Genomic DNA, 16,973 nt, shown 5'->3' with positions numbered 1-16,973 from the left:
ATGTGTCCCGCTGATGTAGCAGTCTCGTGGAAGTGACGTGACAGGAAAGAGGATAAAAGAAACGAGACCTTGTACATGCTACTTATGCTACTGCAGCATACCAAGCGGGGAGCCACATACGCCAACCATTGAGTGACAGTGCAACTTGCACATCTGACAGCCTCCAAGGGGTTTGTAGTGTGTGTGACGCACATTGGAACACTGGTGACACCAGAGTTAACCCATGCAAACAAGCTGTTTAAAACTTTCAGTATTGGACAGCAGCAGTATCAGACAGCGACGCAGTAGATGATCGTAAAAGAAGTTCTGGAGATAAGAGGAAGAATGTACAAAAAAAGAAGAAGAAGAAGGTGGTTGCCAATTAGAAGGCCGAGTGGGCAACTCGCAGAAGAACGGTACATTAGCCAAGACTAGCTGTCAACAGTTCTTGGGCGTTGCAGTTGTAGTGTCTCCCTCACATACGGACAACATTACTGGCCACCACAGGTTGGGGCTTAGCAAGCCACAGATAAACCGTCACCTCTTGTATTCTGGCACGTCACTGTGCACATGTGCTTAGTTCGCTTAATCTACATAATGTCGATCACGAAGAGAAATGGCCAGGCTAACACCTCCAGCATATTATTAAAGTTTGTTTCTCTCTCTCTCTGTACTAATGGCTGCAGTAAAGCAAACTCACACAACTTCTACTAACAAATCACTTTTATTTGCTCCCAGCGATCCCTTAGGTGAATGCATGATTAGTGATGGTTTAATGGGAATGTAAATAAACTATACAACCAAAAAGGTACAAAAAAATAAAGGGAACAGAGGTGGAGGCAAATGAAAGCGACAGTACACATTGCAGCACAGGCATTGCTGCTCTTAGTGTTTACTTTTCTTGCTCTTGTGAGACTTTCGAGGAGGTGATTGGGATGAGCGCCGCCTGTGGGGTGACCGTGATCGTGAACGTCTTGATTTATGAGGGCTTCGACTTCTCGACCTGAAACAATACACCGCGACACATAAGCAGTTAGGCACACCATGCACAAACCTATAACATCAAGCCTGCAATAAATGTGACCAAAGTGTGTAATTTTCGCTTGAGCGATAACTGGGACATTGGAAGGGGAAAAGAGAGGGAGTTGTGAAGCACCAATGCGTGCCGCACACACACGCACGCACACACACATGCACGCACACACACATGCACGCACACACACATGCATGCACACACACACACACATATACACTAAAGCTACAGAATGACTTGGCTGCAAATACTTGCTCGATATGGCCTAATGATGCATTGCTTGTAAGGAGTGTCTCTAATATTTGTATTATTGCTTGATGCAATAATGAATCACATAGCAAACCTCAACAGGTAAGCTTGGCCGACACTGTGATGCAGACACACAAAAAAAGAACAAGTTCTAAAATACAGCTATTATCATTCCAGTGCAGAAAAAGAAAATATATATATACAGTATATATATAGTACACTACTGTTAAGATGAACACTGTTCAGCTAAATATTCGGATAAGGTAAACAATGCAAACATGCCACTGGTTTACCATTGACTCAATGGAAAAATATCAAAATATTATTAGCATATTAACATGAACCGCTAGTATGGTTAAGCTGATCTTGAGCAGCTGCCGCTGAAGTTTGCTACTCTGATCATTGGCAGACTTGGAGCACGCAAATCTGCTGGCTACCCGAGAGGCAGACGGTATTTCTGTGGCCATAAACAGTCGAGCCTGCATTGACAATGATGTGGAAAGCTGCAGGGCTAGTACCCCGGTGAAAATATTTGAGGAGGTCCTCTATGTGCCTCTGCAGGCTAGTAATTAGGCAAGGACACTGCTCAGGAGCCACGAGAAACAGCTCCCCGCAAGACACAGCTGATAGTGCCCTAAATACCTTGGTGCATTTTTCTTTTTCACTGTGCGTGCACCAAAAATTTTGTGAGCAACAAGGGTGCAAGCTCAGGCAAGCTGGTAATAGTAAATGGCTGTGTTTTGCATGGCATATGAATTGGTTTAGGAAAAAGTACACAGGAGAAAGAGCGCTGGTGAGCAAGCTTGGTGAAATCTCCGCTACTGTGATAGAACACAAATTGGCACATTTTCGGCAGGCAACCATCACTAAACAGCTAAAGAGTGCATAAAGCAACACTTAGTACCATGCACATTCATCTAGTGATGGAAATATTGGATGGGGGCTGCACTTGACACTGCCGAAATGTTGTCATTGCACAAAGCAATCTTGAAAAGGCAGGTGAACTTATCGGGTGTTCAGGACGGCATGTTATTTCAAAAATTTTCTAAGTACGACTGACACATGGGGATGAAAAATTAAATGATGTAAATTTGGACACATTTAAACTGAGATAAACTCATCCACCCTTTCTATATGGCCAACGAGATCACAAATTAAAAGTCAATATAGAAAAATTCTTCGAACAGGTAGTACAGGTGAAAAGCAAATTTCGTTATGTAAAAATTGATCAAACGGTCAAAAATCAAGCTAGGAATAACAAACTTTTCTTTTTTAAAGCCAAGATGCTGTCGATAGTATCTTTCCACAGAGATGTTATACTGATCGACTGACGTTTGGTTAGCATTACAAAGGAACACTCAGTGGATGCGCCGGCTCTGTTACACCTGCATCTTAACTAAGAATGCAAGGATTTTTCTCATTATGTCTGCCCCCTCCCAACACCACATCACAATGAATGTGCCAGAACTGGTAATAAAACATCTGACCGTGTGCTTGCCAATAGAACACCAGAGCCAATGAGCCACCACCACAGTGGGTGCAGACAAGTCTGTCTTATCATGTTTGGTCAAATGCAACTTGATTACTCCGCAAAAAGATGCTGACACTAGACATACTCGATACACCCTCAATGCCCCTTAAAAAAAAAGGAGAAAACAAATAAAATTAAAAAAAGGGGGGGAGGGGAAGGGCTCAGTTGTCTATAGCTATGATAGCTGCTGCAGAGTCAGGTCTGTGCATTCAAATGGCTGCGACAATGTACGAAAAGGGTTAAGCATACCTCCTTTTCTTTGGTGAGCGTGATCGATGTGAACGGGAGCTGCGGGGAGATCGTGGCGACCGGGATCGACGACTCTTTCCTTCGGAGGAGACCGGGCTGCTGAGCCTGCCGCTACTGCGCTGGCTCACCCCCGACCGCACCACCAGAGGGCTTGAAATCGGCGACCGAGAGCGTGACCGTGACCGTGATTGAGAACGAGAGCGTTTACTGCGCTCTTTACGACGCTCACTCGACCCGCCACTGGACTTCTCCTGATCCTGGGAAAACACGAGAAAGAGAGAATAAGCACTTTATTGATCCAGTGCTGGGAAGGCTGCTTGCTTCCTTAGGACAAGAGAGAAGACAAAGACCTGCACAGACAAATGAACATCGGCTAACTTGCAGTCATCATTCTAGTTGAAAAATTTGCCATTGCACAAATAACTTTTTCCAAAACTTTCACTCTCTATCTGTCTCAAGCAAATATTCCACCAAATCTAAAAACATTTGACAGCAAAACAAGGAAGACAGAATGCCAAATACATAACTAATTTACCAGTTTTAGAAGACAAAAACTGGAAAATCCTGTTTTTTGGTTACGCTGATTGGCTATTGAGCAAAGGCACATTACACAAGGAATTAATTCAAACACGCATAACACGCAGTCCAGTGCAAAAACTTTTCCGAGAAAAGGGGTGAAAATACATGCAGCTGACACTGCGATGGCAAGAAATTTTGACTTAGAGTAATCCCTTGTTATCACAAAGCCAGCGGGACGGCAAAAAAATTCGTTATAAGTGGTAATTCTATATAAGTGACCACTAGAGAAAAGCTAAAGCAGTTGAGCTTTAATTGCGCCACAACTATGAGGAAGTCAAAATACTATGTATTCAGTGAAGCAAAAATGATTCAGGCTGTTTCAAGTACTTACAGGGTGCAAGCACCACCTGCTCTAATTTGACCAAGCAATGCACGAGGCCATGGTAGCCACCCATGCATTGACCCTTATTTGGCAGCAGGCGTAGGTACTACAACGTCTGCACCATAGTTGGCACTTCACGTGGCTCTTTGTCCGCCGGCTCTTCATCCTCGGCGGGACCCGAACAGTGTGAATTAGTATCTCCGCATCCGTCGCTGGGGCGACCTGGGACGCTGGGACGCTGCGTAAGCCAATACAAATGTCTCGAAGTTGACTTCTACCTCTTGGCCAGTAATTTTATGAACAGCCTCATACAGATCGCTGCAAGTCCGGTCATTGTCAGGCTGGTCACCGTCAGGGTCACTGACGACGACGCGGAAAAAGCCGGTGTGCGCAAAGCAGTTGGCGAGCTTTGAAGGTGCGAGTTTTTTCCATGGAAAGTTCAGCAAGTGGATCGCACCAAGCAAATCAATGTTGTACCTCTTGCTGGCATCATACGCTGTGAGCATCCGCTGCAAAACAGCACTGTGGTACAGCTTCCGGGTGGTCTCAATGATGCCCTGATCCATCGGTTGCAGTACCGTGGTTGTCGTTGCAGGCGAAAATCCCACAGCGATCGCCTTGAGGTTGTGCATCTTCCCGTGGCTCGCACAATTGTAAATTATGAAAAGCACTTGCCGATTCATTGCGTCGCATTGTCTACCCGGAAGGCGCACATAGTCAACAAAAATGGTAGCAGTCATCCATTCTTGCTTGTTACTTTTGTAGATGCATTCCTTGGGAATAGTTGCATTTTGGGCCTTCCCCAGTATCAACAAGGGAAGCTTGTCCTTGCCTGTTGCATTGGCACCAAACAGCACCGCGACATGCTTTTTGCTTTGTTTTCCTCTAGATGAGGATCCGCCAGCGGTAATGAATGCGTGATTTGGTAGCATTTTGAAGAAAAATGAAGCCTCATCTAGGTTGTAGATGTCCTTGTCTTCATACTTTTCCAAGTAGAGCTTGGAGCCAATGTAATGTTGGTGCCACTGCGTCTACAGTGTCACGGTTCATGGATATGCTTTCGCCAATGATTGACTTCGAGGTCATGCTGTGTTGTTTCTTGAACTGCTCAAGCCAGCCATTGCTGCAGCAAGCCATTTGGAGGGCGAGTCCTTTGGCTTTTGCAGTATGTGCACATTCATGTACGGGGAGATTTGCACTGCTGGTGTCCTTCAGCCACTGTAAAAGTACACCTTCCACTTAAAGGTAGTCTGAATTGCAATTCCTCTTTCTTTTTGCCGAGAAGCTCTCTTCAAAGCCATATAGCACAGCTTCTTTGTTTTTCAATAGAGTTGATCAAGTAGACGGCGATATGCCGAATTCCTCCGCGATGTCAGTTTTCTGCCGGCCACCTTTTTACACTTCTTTCATTAGCAGAACTTCCTGTTCCAAAGTCAGACACTTTCGCCCAGAGATTGACGAAGCCATTTATTACTGTAGACCTCAAAAGCACACATGGGGCAAGCCTAATGAAGCACTCCAAATAACGCACAATCACCTGCAACATAGATACAAACGCACGTGCCGTCGGTGCCAAAGTAATAGTGCGGCGGGTGACACAGAAGCCAGAAGCTTCAAAATGTCATTAGGGCATCTCTCTTTCCTCAGCAGTGCATGCTGGTGATGACAACAGTTGCAATGGCAGGCTTGGCATCAGCTTCATGTGTAGCGGAAGAACGGCAATTGGAGTTGTGGAGACCAAGAAGCAGGAACCGTGGAAAGGCACCCGTTGGTGGAAGTGTGTGCTCGGAAGAGGGCAGCTTTGGAGGAGCAGAGATGTCGAAACTGGCAGTGAGGAGGCGAGGAGTTGACATGAAGGCGAATGAGAGGAGTGATTGGCGTCCAAATGGCTTGCCGACTGGAGAGCGAATGGGGAGGGAACAGCAGTGGCCACTTTTATGGGGAGGGGGGGGGGGGGCGGCGGAGGTTACGAAAGACTACAAGAGTATTGCGCTGGAAAGCGTCACAAATGCCGTAGCTGGAATGTGAGGTTGTTTGTTGTGCTCAAAAAATGATTAGCCGCTCGAAGTGGGTACCCTTGGTACCCACATTGAGCGGTGATCATGAAAACTGAATGGTTTTGCAGTAGGGCTTTGTATCATCACAGGGTAATTTTTTCCCAAGGTAAACAACCGTTAAGTCTGCAAAACGAGTTTTTCAGTGCACCGTTGTCAACGACACTGTGCTAATTCTACGGTTCAAGTGTAGCTGTTCATGCACTGTCGCATCTGCACCATTGACAAATGTCTAGGAACAAAATTCAATGACCCTACCACGCGTTTAGACTGTTTGTCTAAAGTCAGGTGGCACAAATCGAGCATGACTGGCTCGAGAGAATTTCCGGGGAAACACCAGTTCGCACTGACCCGCCATGTTGACAGCCTGACTTGCTGCTGTTGAGTCGGTTTTTCGCATTTTCGAAACGTTATCGGTCGATTTGTACCGTCAGAAGTGCAACGAAGCTAGGGGGTGGTGTTTTATTGCAATGCAGGCCGATTATGGCAAGCGGCAAGCAAATTTCCAGACCAGCTTCCCCGAAGTTGTCTTCCCGATTTGTTACCGCAGCTCCTTGCTTCGAACATGGCCCTTATAATAGGAGGGACACTTCTTTTGTGCTTTTCAGCACATTATAGCGGCAGAAGTGCTCTTTAGAGCAATAAAACTTTGCTCATCGTGCTCACCTCATGGAGTGCTACGGCACAAGTCTGCCCGCGGTCTTTTGACCACTTTTCGGCATCCAAGAGACCGCAGTTTTCTGCCATCACAAAGCATCTGGAAAACTTCATTTTCATGTGGATTCTATCACGGGGGGAAATCAGCAATGCGATTGCGATCGAGACTAACGGTTCAGACGCGCTGCACCATGAAATGTGTCAGCTTCCGTTTACACTGCAGTAAACAGCTGGGAGCATTTGGCACTTGCTCGGTACCCGTTACTAGGCGGTCATTGGTCGTGGGTTTGGTACTTCTGTGGTCTGTTCTATGCCTTCATAAGACTAATTCGCCGGCAGTATTAATTCGACACTGCAAGCACTAAAGGGTCTCCGCGGCTAGGCGGCGGCGATGCCTCCACTTGCTACTTCGCTTTAAGTGGGTCATGTTCTTTGTGCGCTTGGAGCAATGCGGCTTAAAAATGCATGCGTTTTGGTCAGAACTGGAAGAAATTTTGAATAAAGTGATATTTCAAGTAACGCGATTTTGCTATAAAATTTGAATTAAAGGGACCATACTAAGTCGACGTGAACTGTCTAAATACCATTCCAGAAACCTCGCAACGCTTGTTACATGCCAAAAAAAAAAGACTTAGTTTACGAAAAAATTGCATCTGAAGGGTCCGAATACTTTTGCCAAAATTCAAATCTCCTGTCACCCAATCGTGGGAGTGGCGACATTGCATACGCTATCACCATCCTTTGCTGCTGTCGGTGAGTAAAACAGCGCATGACACACGGCGGTACCAAGTCAAGACAGAGCGGTGGATTCGCCGTTGCAGCTGCTTTTTGGTCAAGTGGCGTGGACCGTTTGGGCATCCCGCGACATCCCATGGTAGTTGAATTCTCTGCTACTTGTAGTTTGTGCAAGTTTCGCGAGCCAGCAAAACCAACACAGCACTATGGGATCAGGAAAGTACTGAAACAGGAAAGCATGGGCAGTGCAGAGTCAAGCAAAAACTAAACCTTTCGACCGCCTGCGTCGTCAACGCTAGGTTTGACGAGTTCTTTTTTGTAAAAATGAAATAGACCTGGGCAAGTAGTATTTTATTTCGTCTTATAATACAAGGATGTTTTTGCAACGAGTAGTTGAGTACTAGGGACAGAATTTAACTGAGGAGTGCGTTCGTGGTTGGGAAAGTGCTTGAATGTACCGGGGGAATCTCTAACCATGACCTGCATTCACCTAAATTTCTCGATTGAAGGCTTTGTTCGCAATAATATTGACGCCTAAGAGATTCTTGAGCACTAATCTATCACTTTAGCTTGACTTAGTATTTGCCTTTAGTGTCCCTTTAAAGGAAATCTACAGTATTACTGCACTGCTACGTGTACATTATATTACCTTTTTTGCCTATCACTGTATTTAGTGAACTGTTGCTGAGGTTACCACTCTTGCAAATAGTACTCTGTTGTCACATAAGAGGATGTGTGTTGTTTAGTGGCGCAAGGGCCAGGTATGGCCAAAGAGCGCCATGACTGATAATGTTGTGTTAAGCGCTGATTTGTGAGTGGCGATGGTGGGATGTAACATGGCTGTAAAGTGGCCTAAAATCAATCAGTTTCATGGAAACGTAAAATAGTATATAGCATAAAATTATGACAGTGATACATGTAGTGGTCTGTGGATATAGTACACGTGATAAGTGATCATGGAGCTAAAATGCGAGAATATGTAAATAGCACTAATGCCTCCGGGGGGCCTTTGAGCCCAAAGGCTGGGAGGCAGGTGCTTTCTTTTATTGCACCTACCGCAGCAGAAACCTCTGTTAAGAGGCTGTGCTACGGATTTCCTGGGGCTATAATATGAAAACTATCTACATCTTTTAAAAATCGAAACAGGGATTCATGTTTGAAGAAAGGTTCTATACCTATAATCATTTGAGGATGGAGTGGAATTAGCTGCCGATGTGGTAATGGAAAATGCTTTTTCCTATTAGCGTCTAATTGAGTGCATTGCAGCAGGATGTGAAGCACGGTAAGTGGCTCACCACATTTATCACACATGGGCGGATCGCCACCAGACAAGAGGTATGAGTGTGTGCTGTATGTGTGTCCTATCCTGAGTCTGCAAAGTGTTACTTCTGTGTGGCGGTTCTTCGATACCGGTGGCCAGTTGCCAAGATAAGGCTTGATAACATGTAATTTATTTGCTGTTTCTTTATCCCACAAGCGCTGCCAGAAATCTCTTAGGTTTTTTCTTATTGAGGGCTTGAGGTCCATTACAGGGATAGTCGTGGAAGTGTCTGCAGCGTTCGCGTTCACGGATGTGGCTAGCTGGTCCGCTAACACGTTTCCCTCTATCTCTCGGTGCCCCGGCACCCAGCACAGGACGATATGCTGCTTAGACGCATAGGTTTTTAGGAATGCTGAGTAAAGAGAAATAATTACAGGGTTTTTATATTTCTTGACAGTTTTCAAAGCATTTACGACGCTCAAGGAGTCTGTGTATATAACTGCCTTTGGGATATTAAATTCTTTAATGTGTTTAACAGCGGCCAATATCGCGTAGGCCTCTGCTGTGAAAATACTTGTGTTAGGGTGCAGAACACCAGCAACCGAAAAGGATGGACCGACCGCTGCGTAAGATACCCCAGAATTACACTTCGATGCGTCTGTAAAGAATTCAGGAGAGGAGTATTTGTGCTGTAATTCGAGGAAATACGTTCGTATATGCGCGACAGGCGCGTGCTTTGTAACAGTTACGAAAGATATATCACAGTCTATTGGTTGCCACTGCCACGGCGGGGGCCGTATAGCAGGGGACATAAGGTGGTATTCAAGCAGTGGAACCCTTGTTTCTTCAGCCATGTCTCTGACACGCAGTGAGAAAGGCTTTGCCACTGTGGGCCGGTTGCGAAAAAGTTGACAACTGGACAAATCGTTTATGGTGGAGAACGCGGGCTGCTCACTGTTTGCGTTCACTCTCAGAAAATACATGAAAGAGGAGTATGTTCTCTGCAGATTAAGTGACCACTCATCCGATTCAACGTAAAGGCTTTCCACTGGGCTTGTTCTAAAGGCGCCTGTGGACAAGCGAATGCCTAAGTGGTGGAAAGGGTCTAGCATCTTCAGAACAGTTGGAGTAGCCGACTGGTAAACTATGGCTCCATAGTCTAGTCGTGTGCGTATGAGGGTTTTATACAAGTTCATGAGACATTTTCTATCACTGCCCCAGGTTGTGCGTGAGAGCACCTTTAAGATATTCATTGTTTTCATGCACTTGTCTTTAAGATATTTTATGTGCTGTACAAAGGTTAGTTTCGCGTCTAAAATTATGCCTAAGAATTTATGTTCGCTGTTTACGGGCAGACGCTCACCATGCAACACAATTTCAGGATCAGGGTGCAGGCCTCTTTTTCTGGAGAAAATGACACAGGTGCTTTTTTGTGGGTTCAGTCTGAACCCGTTCTCATCAGCCCATTTGGAGACCCTGTTAAGACCAAGCTGGACCTGTCGCTCACAGATTGCAAGAGAACTTGACTGAAATCCTATCTGCACGTCGTCAACATACGTTGAATAGAAGATGTTATGTGGTATGTGTAGACGAAGAGAATTCATTTTTACTATAAAGAGTGTGCAGCTGAGCACCCCGCCCTGCGGCACTCCAGATTCCTGTACAAACTTCTGTGACAGAACACTGCCCACTCGAACACGAAATGTCCGATTCCACAGATAACTTTCTATAACATTGAACATATTTCCGTGTATACCTAACTATGAGAGGTCTTTCAATATCCCGAACCGCCACGTTGTATCATAGGCTTTCTCCATATCTAAGAATACCGATAAGAAAAACTGCTTATGGACAAAAGCTTCACGGATACGTGCCTCGATACGCACGAGATGGTCAGTGGTGGATCGACCCTCCCGAAACCCGCACTGGTATGGGTCCAGCAATTTGTTTGATTCTAGGAAGTGTAGTAGGCGACAGTTAATCATTTTTTCGAATACTTTGCAGAGGCAACTTGTTAATGCTATAGGTCTATAACTTGATACAGAGGAAGGATCCTTTCCGTGCTTCAGTATTGGAATTATAATAGTTTCCTTCCAAGCAGAGGGGATCTCGCCGGAAGACCATATAGCGTTGTAAAGGGAAAGGAGGGTTTTCTGTGTTTCGGATGGTAGTTGTTTTAACATCTCATATATTATGCGGTCTGAACCTGGGGCGGATGTATTACAGCAGTTCAGTGCTGCCTGCAGTTCTGCTATGCAGAATGGTTCATTGTACGACACACTTTTTGCACATTTCCTTTCTAGCTTTTGGTTCTCTATTCGTGTTTTGCACTTTAGGAATGTTTCGGTGTAGTGTGAGGAGCTGGATATGTGTTCAAAGTGTGTGCCAAGAAAGTTGGCTTGATCTTCCAGGCTTTCTCCGTGACTATTTACTAAAGGCAGGGAATACGTTTGTTGTCCATTAACCTTTTTCACTCTATTCCATATTTTGCTCTCATCTGTGTACGAGTTGATGCTTGATATATACTTCGCCCAACTCTCTCGTATTGCTTGTCGGCGCGTTCTCCTCGCCTGGGATTTGATATGTTTAAAGTTTTCCAGGTTTTCAGCCGTAGGAGAATCGCGAAATATCGCCCACGCTTTGTTCTGGTTCCTCCGTGCTTGCCTGCATGCATCGTTCCACCAGGGAACACGCCGCTTGGAACCCATGCCGCTCGTTTGTGTAATAGATTTACAGGCGGCATCCAGTATAAAAGCTGTAAAATATGCAACAGCATCATCTATGATTATACCAGACATCTCAGTCCACGTCATGTAAGTAAGAGATCGGTACCGTTCCCAATCGGCTGAGTCAATCTTCCACCGAGGGACCAGCGGGGGAAGTTGATCTTGTTTCGGCGTAGTTAGGATTATTGGGAAGTGGTCACTCCCATACGGGTTGTTAAGCACATTCCATTTAAAATAGGGTAAAAGCGTCGGCGATAAAATGCTAAGATCTATGGCAGAGTATGACTTGTTGGACAGGTTAAAATATGTGGGCTCCTTTGTGTTCAAGAGACATGTTCCAGAGGAAAAAAGCACCTCTTCAATGACGCGACCTCGCGCATCACAGCGTGAATCGCCCCACAAAGTACTGTGTGCATTAAAATCACCAAGAATAAAATAGGGGTCCGGGAGCTCATCTATTAATGACTCTAAGTCGCGTCTGTGAAGGTGATGATGTGGTGGTATATACAGAGAACAGATTGTAATGAGTTTATTTAAAAGTACGGCTCGAACGGCCACGGCCTCAAGGGCCGTTTGGAGCTTTAAATACTGACATGCTATACTTTTGTCAGCAATAATGGCTACACCGCCAGATGCTGCGACAGCATCCTCACGGTCTTTGCGAAACGTAACATACTTTCGGAGAAAGTTTGTGTGTATAGATTTTAAGTCTGTTTCCTGTAAACACAGCACTTTTGGATTATGTTTGTGGATGAGTTCTTGCACATCATCGAGGTTTCTAAGAAGACCTCTGACGTTCCACTGAATTATTTGTGTATCCATTTTTATAATAAATTGGTGCTGTGCTTACGGAAAAGGCAGTGATGCCTTAGATTACAGAGCTCTTTCGAGGCCCTGTAACCGGGGTTTTGTTCTTTTTAAAGCGTTCGAGGGAACCTCGCCGCTCCTTAGGCGCTTGGTGCGCCTTGAGGATAGGTGTAGTGTCCATTGCCTCTGGTGAGGCTCCGGACACGTGCTCTTGCGAGCGAGAAGTTTTCAGAGAGAGTCCCGCCTTGGAGGGCAAGACCCCTGCGCCCACCAGCCCGGAAGTCGATGGGGCTCCCTGAGGAATTTGGCTGCGCCGGCTGTTGCCAGCGCTGGAAGGGACGGGGGAGGGTGGGGCTGCCTCAGTGGCGCCCACCTTCGGGGTCGGTGGCCCCGTCTGCTGGGTAGACGGAGCAGCGCTAGCTGCAACCGCCACGGGGGCTGATGGCGTAACTGCCGACTCACGGCTTGTGGGTCGGACAGCCGCCGGAGGCCGTTGTGGCGCTGCCCCCTGACGCACCACTTCGGCAAAGCTGGCCTTAGGAAGGTATGCAACCCACCTGCGTGCCTCTTTGAAGGATACGTTTTCTTTGACTTTGATTGTCACAATCTCCTTTTCTTTTTTCCATGACGGGCAGGACCGCGAGTATGCGGCATGCTCGCCATCACAGTTGACACAATGTGGAGTGTTCTGGCATGTTTCGGAGGAATGTTCAGTGTCACTACACTTGGCACATGTCAGCCGGCCTCGACAGTTCTGTGAACTGTGGCCGAACCTTTGGCACTTAAAGCATCTGAGAGGATTGGGCACGTATGGCCTAACTCGAAGTTTGATATAACCGGCCTCGATGGACTCGGGGAGGACACTTGAGCCGAAAGTGAGTATCAGGTGTTTTGTTTGGATTTCTTTTCCATCTCGCCTCATCTTAATTCTTTTGACATTTATAACATTCTGTTCGCTGAAGCCCTCCAAGAGCTCAGCCTCAGTGAGCTCCAGCAAATCATCGTCGGAGACAACGCCGCGGGAGGTATTCATCGTGCGGTGCGGGGTTACTACTACTTGGGTCTCTCCAAATGATACTAGTTTAGGCAGTTTCTCAAATTGCTTCTGATCGCGGAGCTCCAAGAGGAGGTCACCGCTTGCCAGCCTCGAAGCCTTATATCCTGGACCAAAGACTTAAGTAAGAGTCTTCGATACAAGGAACGGTGAGATTGTTCGCACTTCTTTAGCTGGTTTTTCTGAGTGGATTATGTGAAAACGAGGAAAATTGTGGACTTGCCGTCCGAAAAACTGAAAGACTTCTTCGGTGCGCCCTCGTTTCTGAGGGCGATCAGGGAGTTTAGGAAACGCGTTTTCCATAGATACAGTTGGGTTTTCGGCCGCGATGCCGACCACCCACCATGGAGCCCAACAGGGGGACGTGACAGAAGTTCCTACTAGAGAAACCCTGCCAACGCCAGCCGTACATCGCTGCTATAACCAAATACAGCATAACCAAGGCTGGCTAGCTACACAAGGTTAACCCTTGCCGCCGGGAAACTAGGAAGTGAGGAGAAGTGATGAGAAGACAGGAAAGATGAAAAAAGCGAGAGAGAAAGACGAAGAGTAGAGAGGACAGGAAAAGGCGACTGCCGATTTCCCCCGGATGGGTCAGTCCGGGGGTGCCGTCTACGTGAAGCAGAGGCCAAAGAGGCGTGTTGCCTCCGCCGGGGGGCCTTAAAGGTCCAAACACCCAGCATCGGCTCAACCCCCAGGATCCCCCTTTCCCCGGACACGGCTAAACCGCGCACGGCTACACGCGGGAGGGTCCGACCCTCGTGTGCTCGGGTCCGTGGTGTCGCAATGCACCAAACGCCTGCTGACGCAGACGCCCCTGCGGGGTGTTGTCACATAAGGCAATCATGCAAAGTGAACTTACTGCATTTAAAACTTTGTGAATGTTGCCCTAAATTCAATAGTGAGACAGGCATGTCTGACCAGGTTGCATGTATGATGTGAACAACGTTGCACAATCCTGAAACTACGCGAGTGCCAGCGTGTGCTCTCAAATCTATGGTTACGCATGTATACACACCAGGCCAAATTAAGCTATGAGATTACATTTGACGACTGCTGATCATGCTGTCCGCTATCATTGTTAATTTAGTACTGTCTTGCTCTCTGGGCACAAGATTACCCGATAAAGAGTTCGAGTCTTTATTCACTCTTTGTGATTCAGAAGGCGGCAAGCACAGTGTTACGAACACACAAAGTAAAAGTGGTGCTTGCACTCAAATGAAGATATTATAATGCAGTGACAAGTGCTATAATCAGCACTTAGAAAGTAATGGTGGGAACATTCACCCTTCCTTGTTTAGCAGTGATGCATCATACATGGTGCCATTTGCAAGACTTATCTGGGTGGCGGATGTAGCAAGTGTTTGCTTCGTTTCTTAGTCAGTGCAAAATGTGCAACACAAGAGACACCAAGCAAACTGACGGCACATAAAAGCAGCTTCGATCGGGCTTGTCTGATTGCAATGGACTTGCTGACTAAGATGTGCCATGCAACCATGAAGCAAGGTGGTACAAAGATGACAAAATGATTGGAAAAGCATTTGTCATAAAAAGTGTGCTTATTTGAACAATGATACAAGTCCTGCAGCTGCAAACTGCAATGCAGATTAGGTCCGAAGACCCGGAAGCCACAGTATTGTTCCTTACCTTTCTGATTAGCTTCTGCCTATAGTGCTCCACTTGAGCGCTGATTGAGAGGCCAGGCTTGCGTTGCCTTTTTCCCAATTCCAGCTCATCCTGAAACTTCATAACTTTCAGCTGCATAAAAAGAAGGAAACAATGTTGCAAATCAATAAATTAACAAAAAAAAAGTAATAACAAAAACCGCACCTCAATTTCCCGTAGCTTGGCTCTTCTTTCTTCTCCTGACTCCGTCTTCAAAAGTTCCAGTGCAGGCATGGAGTCTTGAGAGTCATCCCTTGGAGAACTCTCTTCAAGTGGTCTGGAACCAATTACACAATGAAACGAGAAGGCTGCAACTGCCAACATTTACTATATTTACTTGCACGATGATCACACTTCTTTGTTAAAAAAATTGATGCAAATTCAGGAGCGCGATCATTATGCGAGTGAAATTTTCCCCTAAAAGAAAAAAAAAATATATTTTTTTTCATCTCGCATTTGCCGTGGGATGACAACAGGTCAACAAAGAGGCAGCTGCCGCTGTAACAGTGCGGGACACCAAAACAGATATGTCGGCCAGCGGAGCAAGCCGACGCGCCGAACGTGATTTTTTTTCTTCTCGTGAGTACATTACATGCATTGAAACAGTTTCTTCCATATCAGTAATGAATAATATTGTTAACATTGGCAAGTTCGTGGCAATAAAGCAGCCATGTCGACTTTGAGAGGACACAAACAGATGGGCATGCTTAGCTGCCAGTGACATAGAAACGCATGGCCGGCGTGCTGCGGAAACCGAGGCATTTCTATTCACTATTACCCTAATATGGCCCGTTTCCGCTAAGGGTGCGCGAATATCTTAGCTGTGTTACAAGAATCGACATATGAATAGGGTACGCTTCTAATACATCAGTGTAAATGTGGCTACTATCGTTGCCGCTCGCAATTTGTTGCGAGCCCACGAGTGCAGACGAGAGGAATTGAAAGGAGCCTTTTTTGTTGTTGTTGACCACAACCATTATAAAGCCTACAAATAATAAAGCCAAGGCAAGTTTGGTTGTAGCTTTCTTTTTTTTTCTTTTTTTCGTGGATCTATGGAAAGTGACGAAAGGAATGAAATGGGGCATCTGCTTAAGAATGTTTGGTGTGTGCAGACCGCTTCGTATGTCTTGAAGAGTTGTTCGATTAGCATTCGACAGCATTCGACAGATGGTAAGCACGATCATCATTAGCTAGACTTGGCACACAACATATTGCTACGGCAGGTTCGAGGTGCGATTATTACACGGGAAAGAAAAAAAATCTAATTTTGAAGACAAAATTCAGGGATGTGATCACTACACGAGCGCGATCATTATGCAAGTAAATACGGTAGTTCGAGCAAGGCAGAAATATACGACAAACCAGGATCTTTTATGTTCTGAAACTATACAGTGTTTTATGATGGATGCCATAATGAAGGGCTTGGGGTTTAATTTGCCTGTGATTCTTCAATGTGCACCTAAATCCTAGTGCAAGATTGTTTTTCTATTCTGGCCTCATTGGAATGCAGTCGCCATGGCTGGGAATCGAACCCGCGACCACGTGCTCAGCAGCAGAACACTACAATTACTGAGCCACTGTGACAAGTAATACTAGTCACGCAGCAAATCTAATGTCATCTGTCACCGCACGCTCTCACATGGCAAAAACTAATTTCAGTTGAAAATAATTAATAAGGACAGTAATGGTAGATAGAAAAAAAAAGGGAGACAGGAATAGCACTATACTTGCGTCTGTCTAATTATTATTATTTTGGAATAATCCAAAGTCACCTTGAGATAAGTGATCCACTGTTTAAAAATAACTTATTTGTTGAAACTGCCAACACTAGTGAAGCCAAGCCGAAGACCGCAAAGGCAACACAGCAGAGCATGCAGCGGACGCTTCGGCTACCTCTGCTTTGTAGGGGTGCATGAATAGCAATTTTTGAAGGAACCGAACACGAATCAAATAGTGCTAGGAGCGAAATGGATCGAATATGGAATACTTTTCGAATAGTGCGCAGCCATTATCTCAAGCAATATAATACGATGTATTCTTAACGTTAGCAAGTTTGTCATTACACACCACAT

General features: G+C 45.7%; 1 protein-coding gene across 1 annotated transcript in view; it reads right to left on the bottom strand.

The window, feature by feature from the left end:
- Window positions 1-684: 684 nt before the first annotated feature.
- Window positions 685-16,973, bottom strand: part of LOC142572441 (U2 snRNP-associated SURP motif-containing protein) — a 64,964-nt gene continuing 48,675 nt past the window's right edge. Inside the window, exons 19-22 of the mRNA XM_075681561.1 lie at window positions 15,067-15,178; window positions 14,884-14,994; window positions 3,042-3,298; window positions 685-982 (exon numbers count right to left, since the gene is read on the bottom strand). Coding sequence (XP_075537676.1) covers window positions 865-982; window positions 3,042-3,298; window positions 14,884-14,994; window positions 15,067-15,178 — 598 coding nt within the window. The 3' untranslated portion in view covers window positions 685-864. The remainder of the gene's footprint in view (window positions 983-3,041; window positions 3,299-14,883; window positions 14,995-15,066; window positions 15,179-16,973) is intronic.

Source organism: Dermacentor variabilis, chromosome 2 (assembly GCF_050947875.1).
Source record: "Dermacentor variabilis isolate Ectoservices chromosome 2, ASM5094787v1, whole genome shotgun sequence".
NCBI lineage: Eukaryota > Metazoa > Arthropoda > Arachnida > Ixodida > Ixodidae > Dermacentor > Dermacentor variabilis.
The sequence above is the reverse complement of the archived record's forward strand: the minus strand, read 5'-3'. Positions and strand labels throughout refer to the sequence as shown.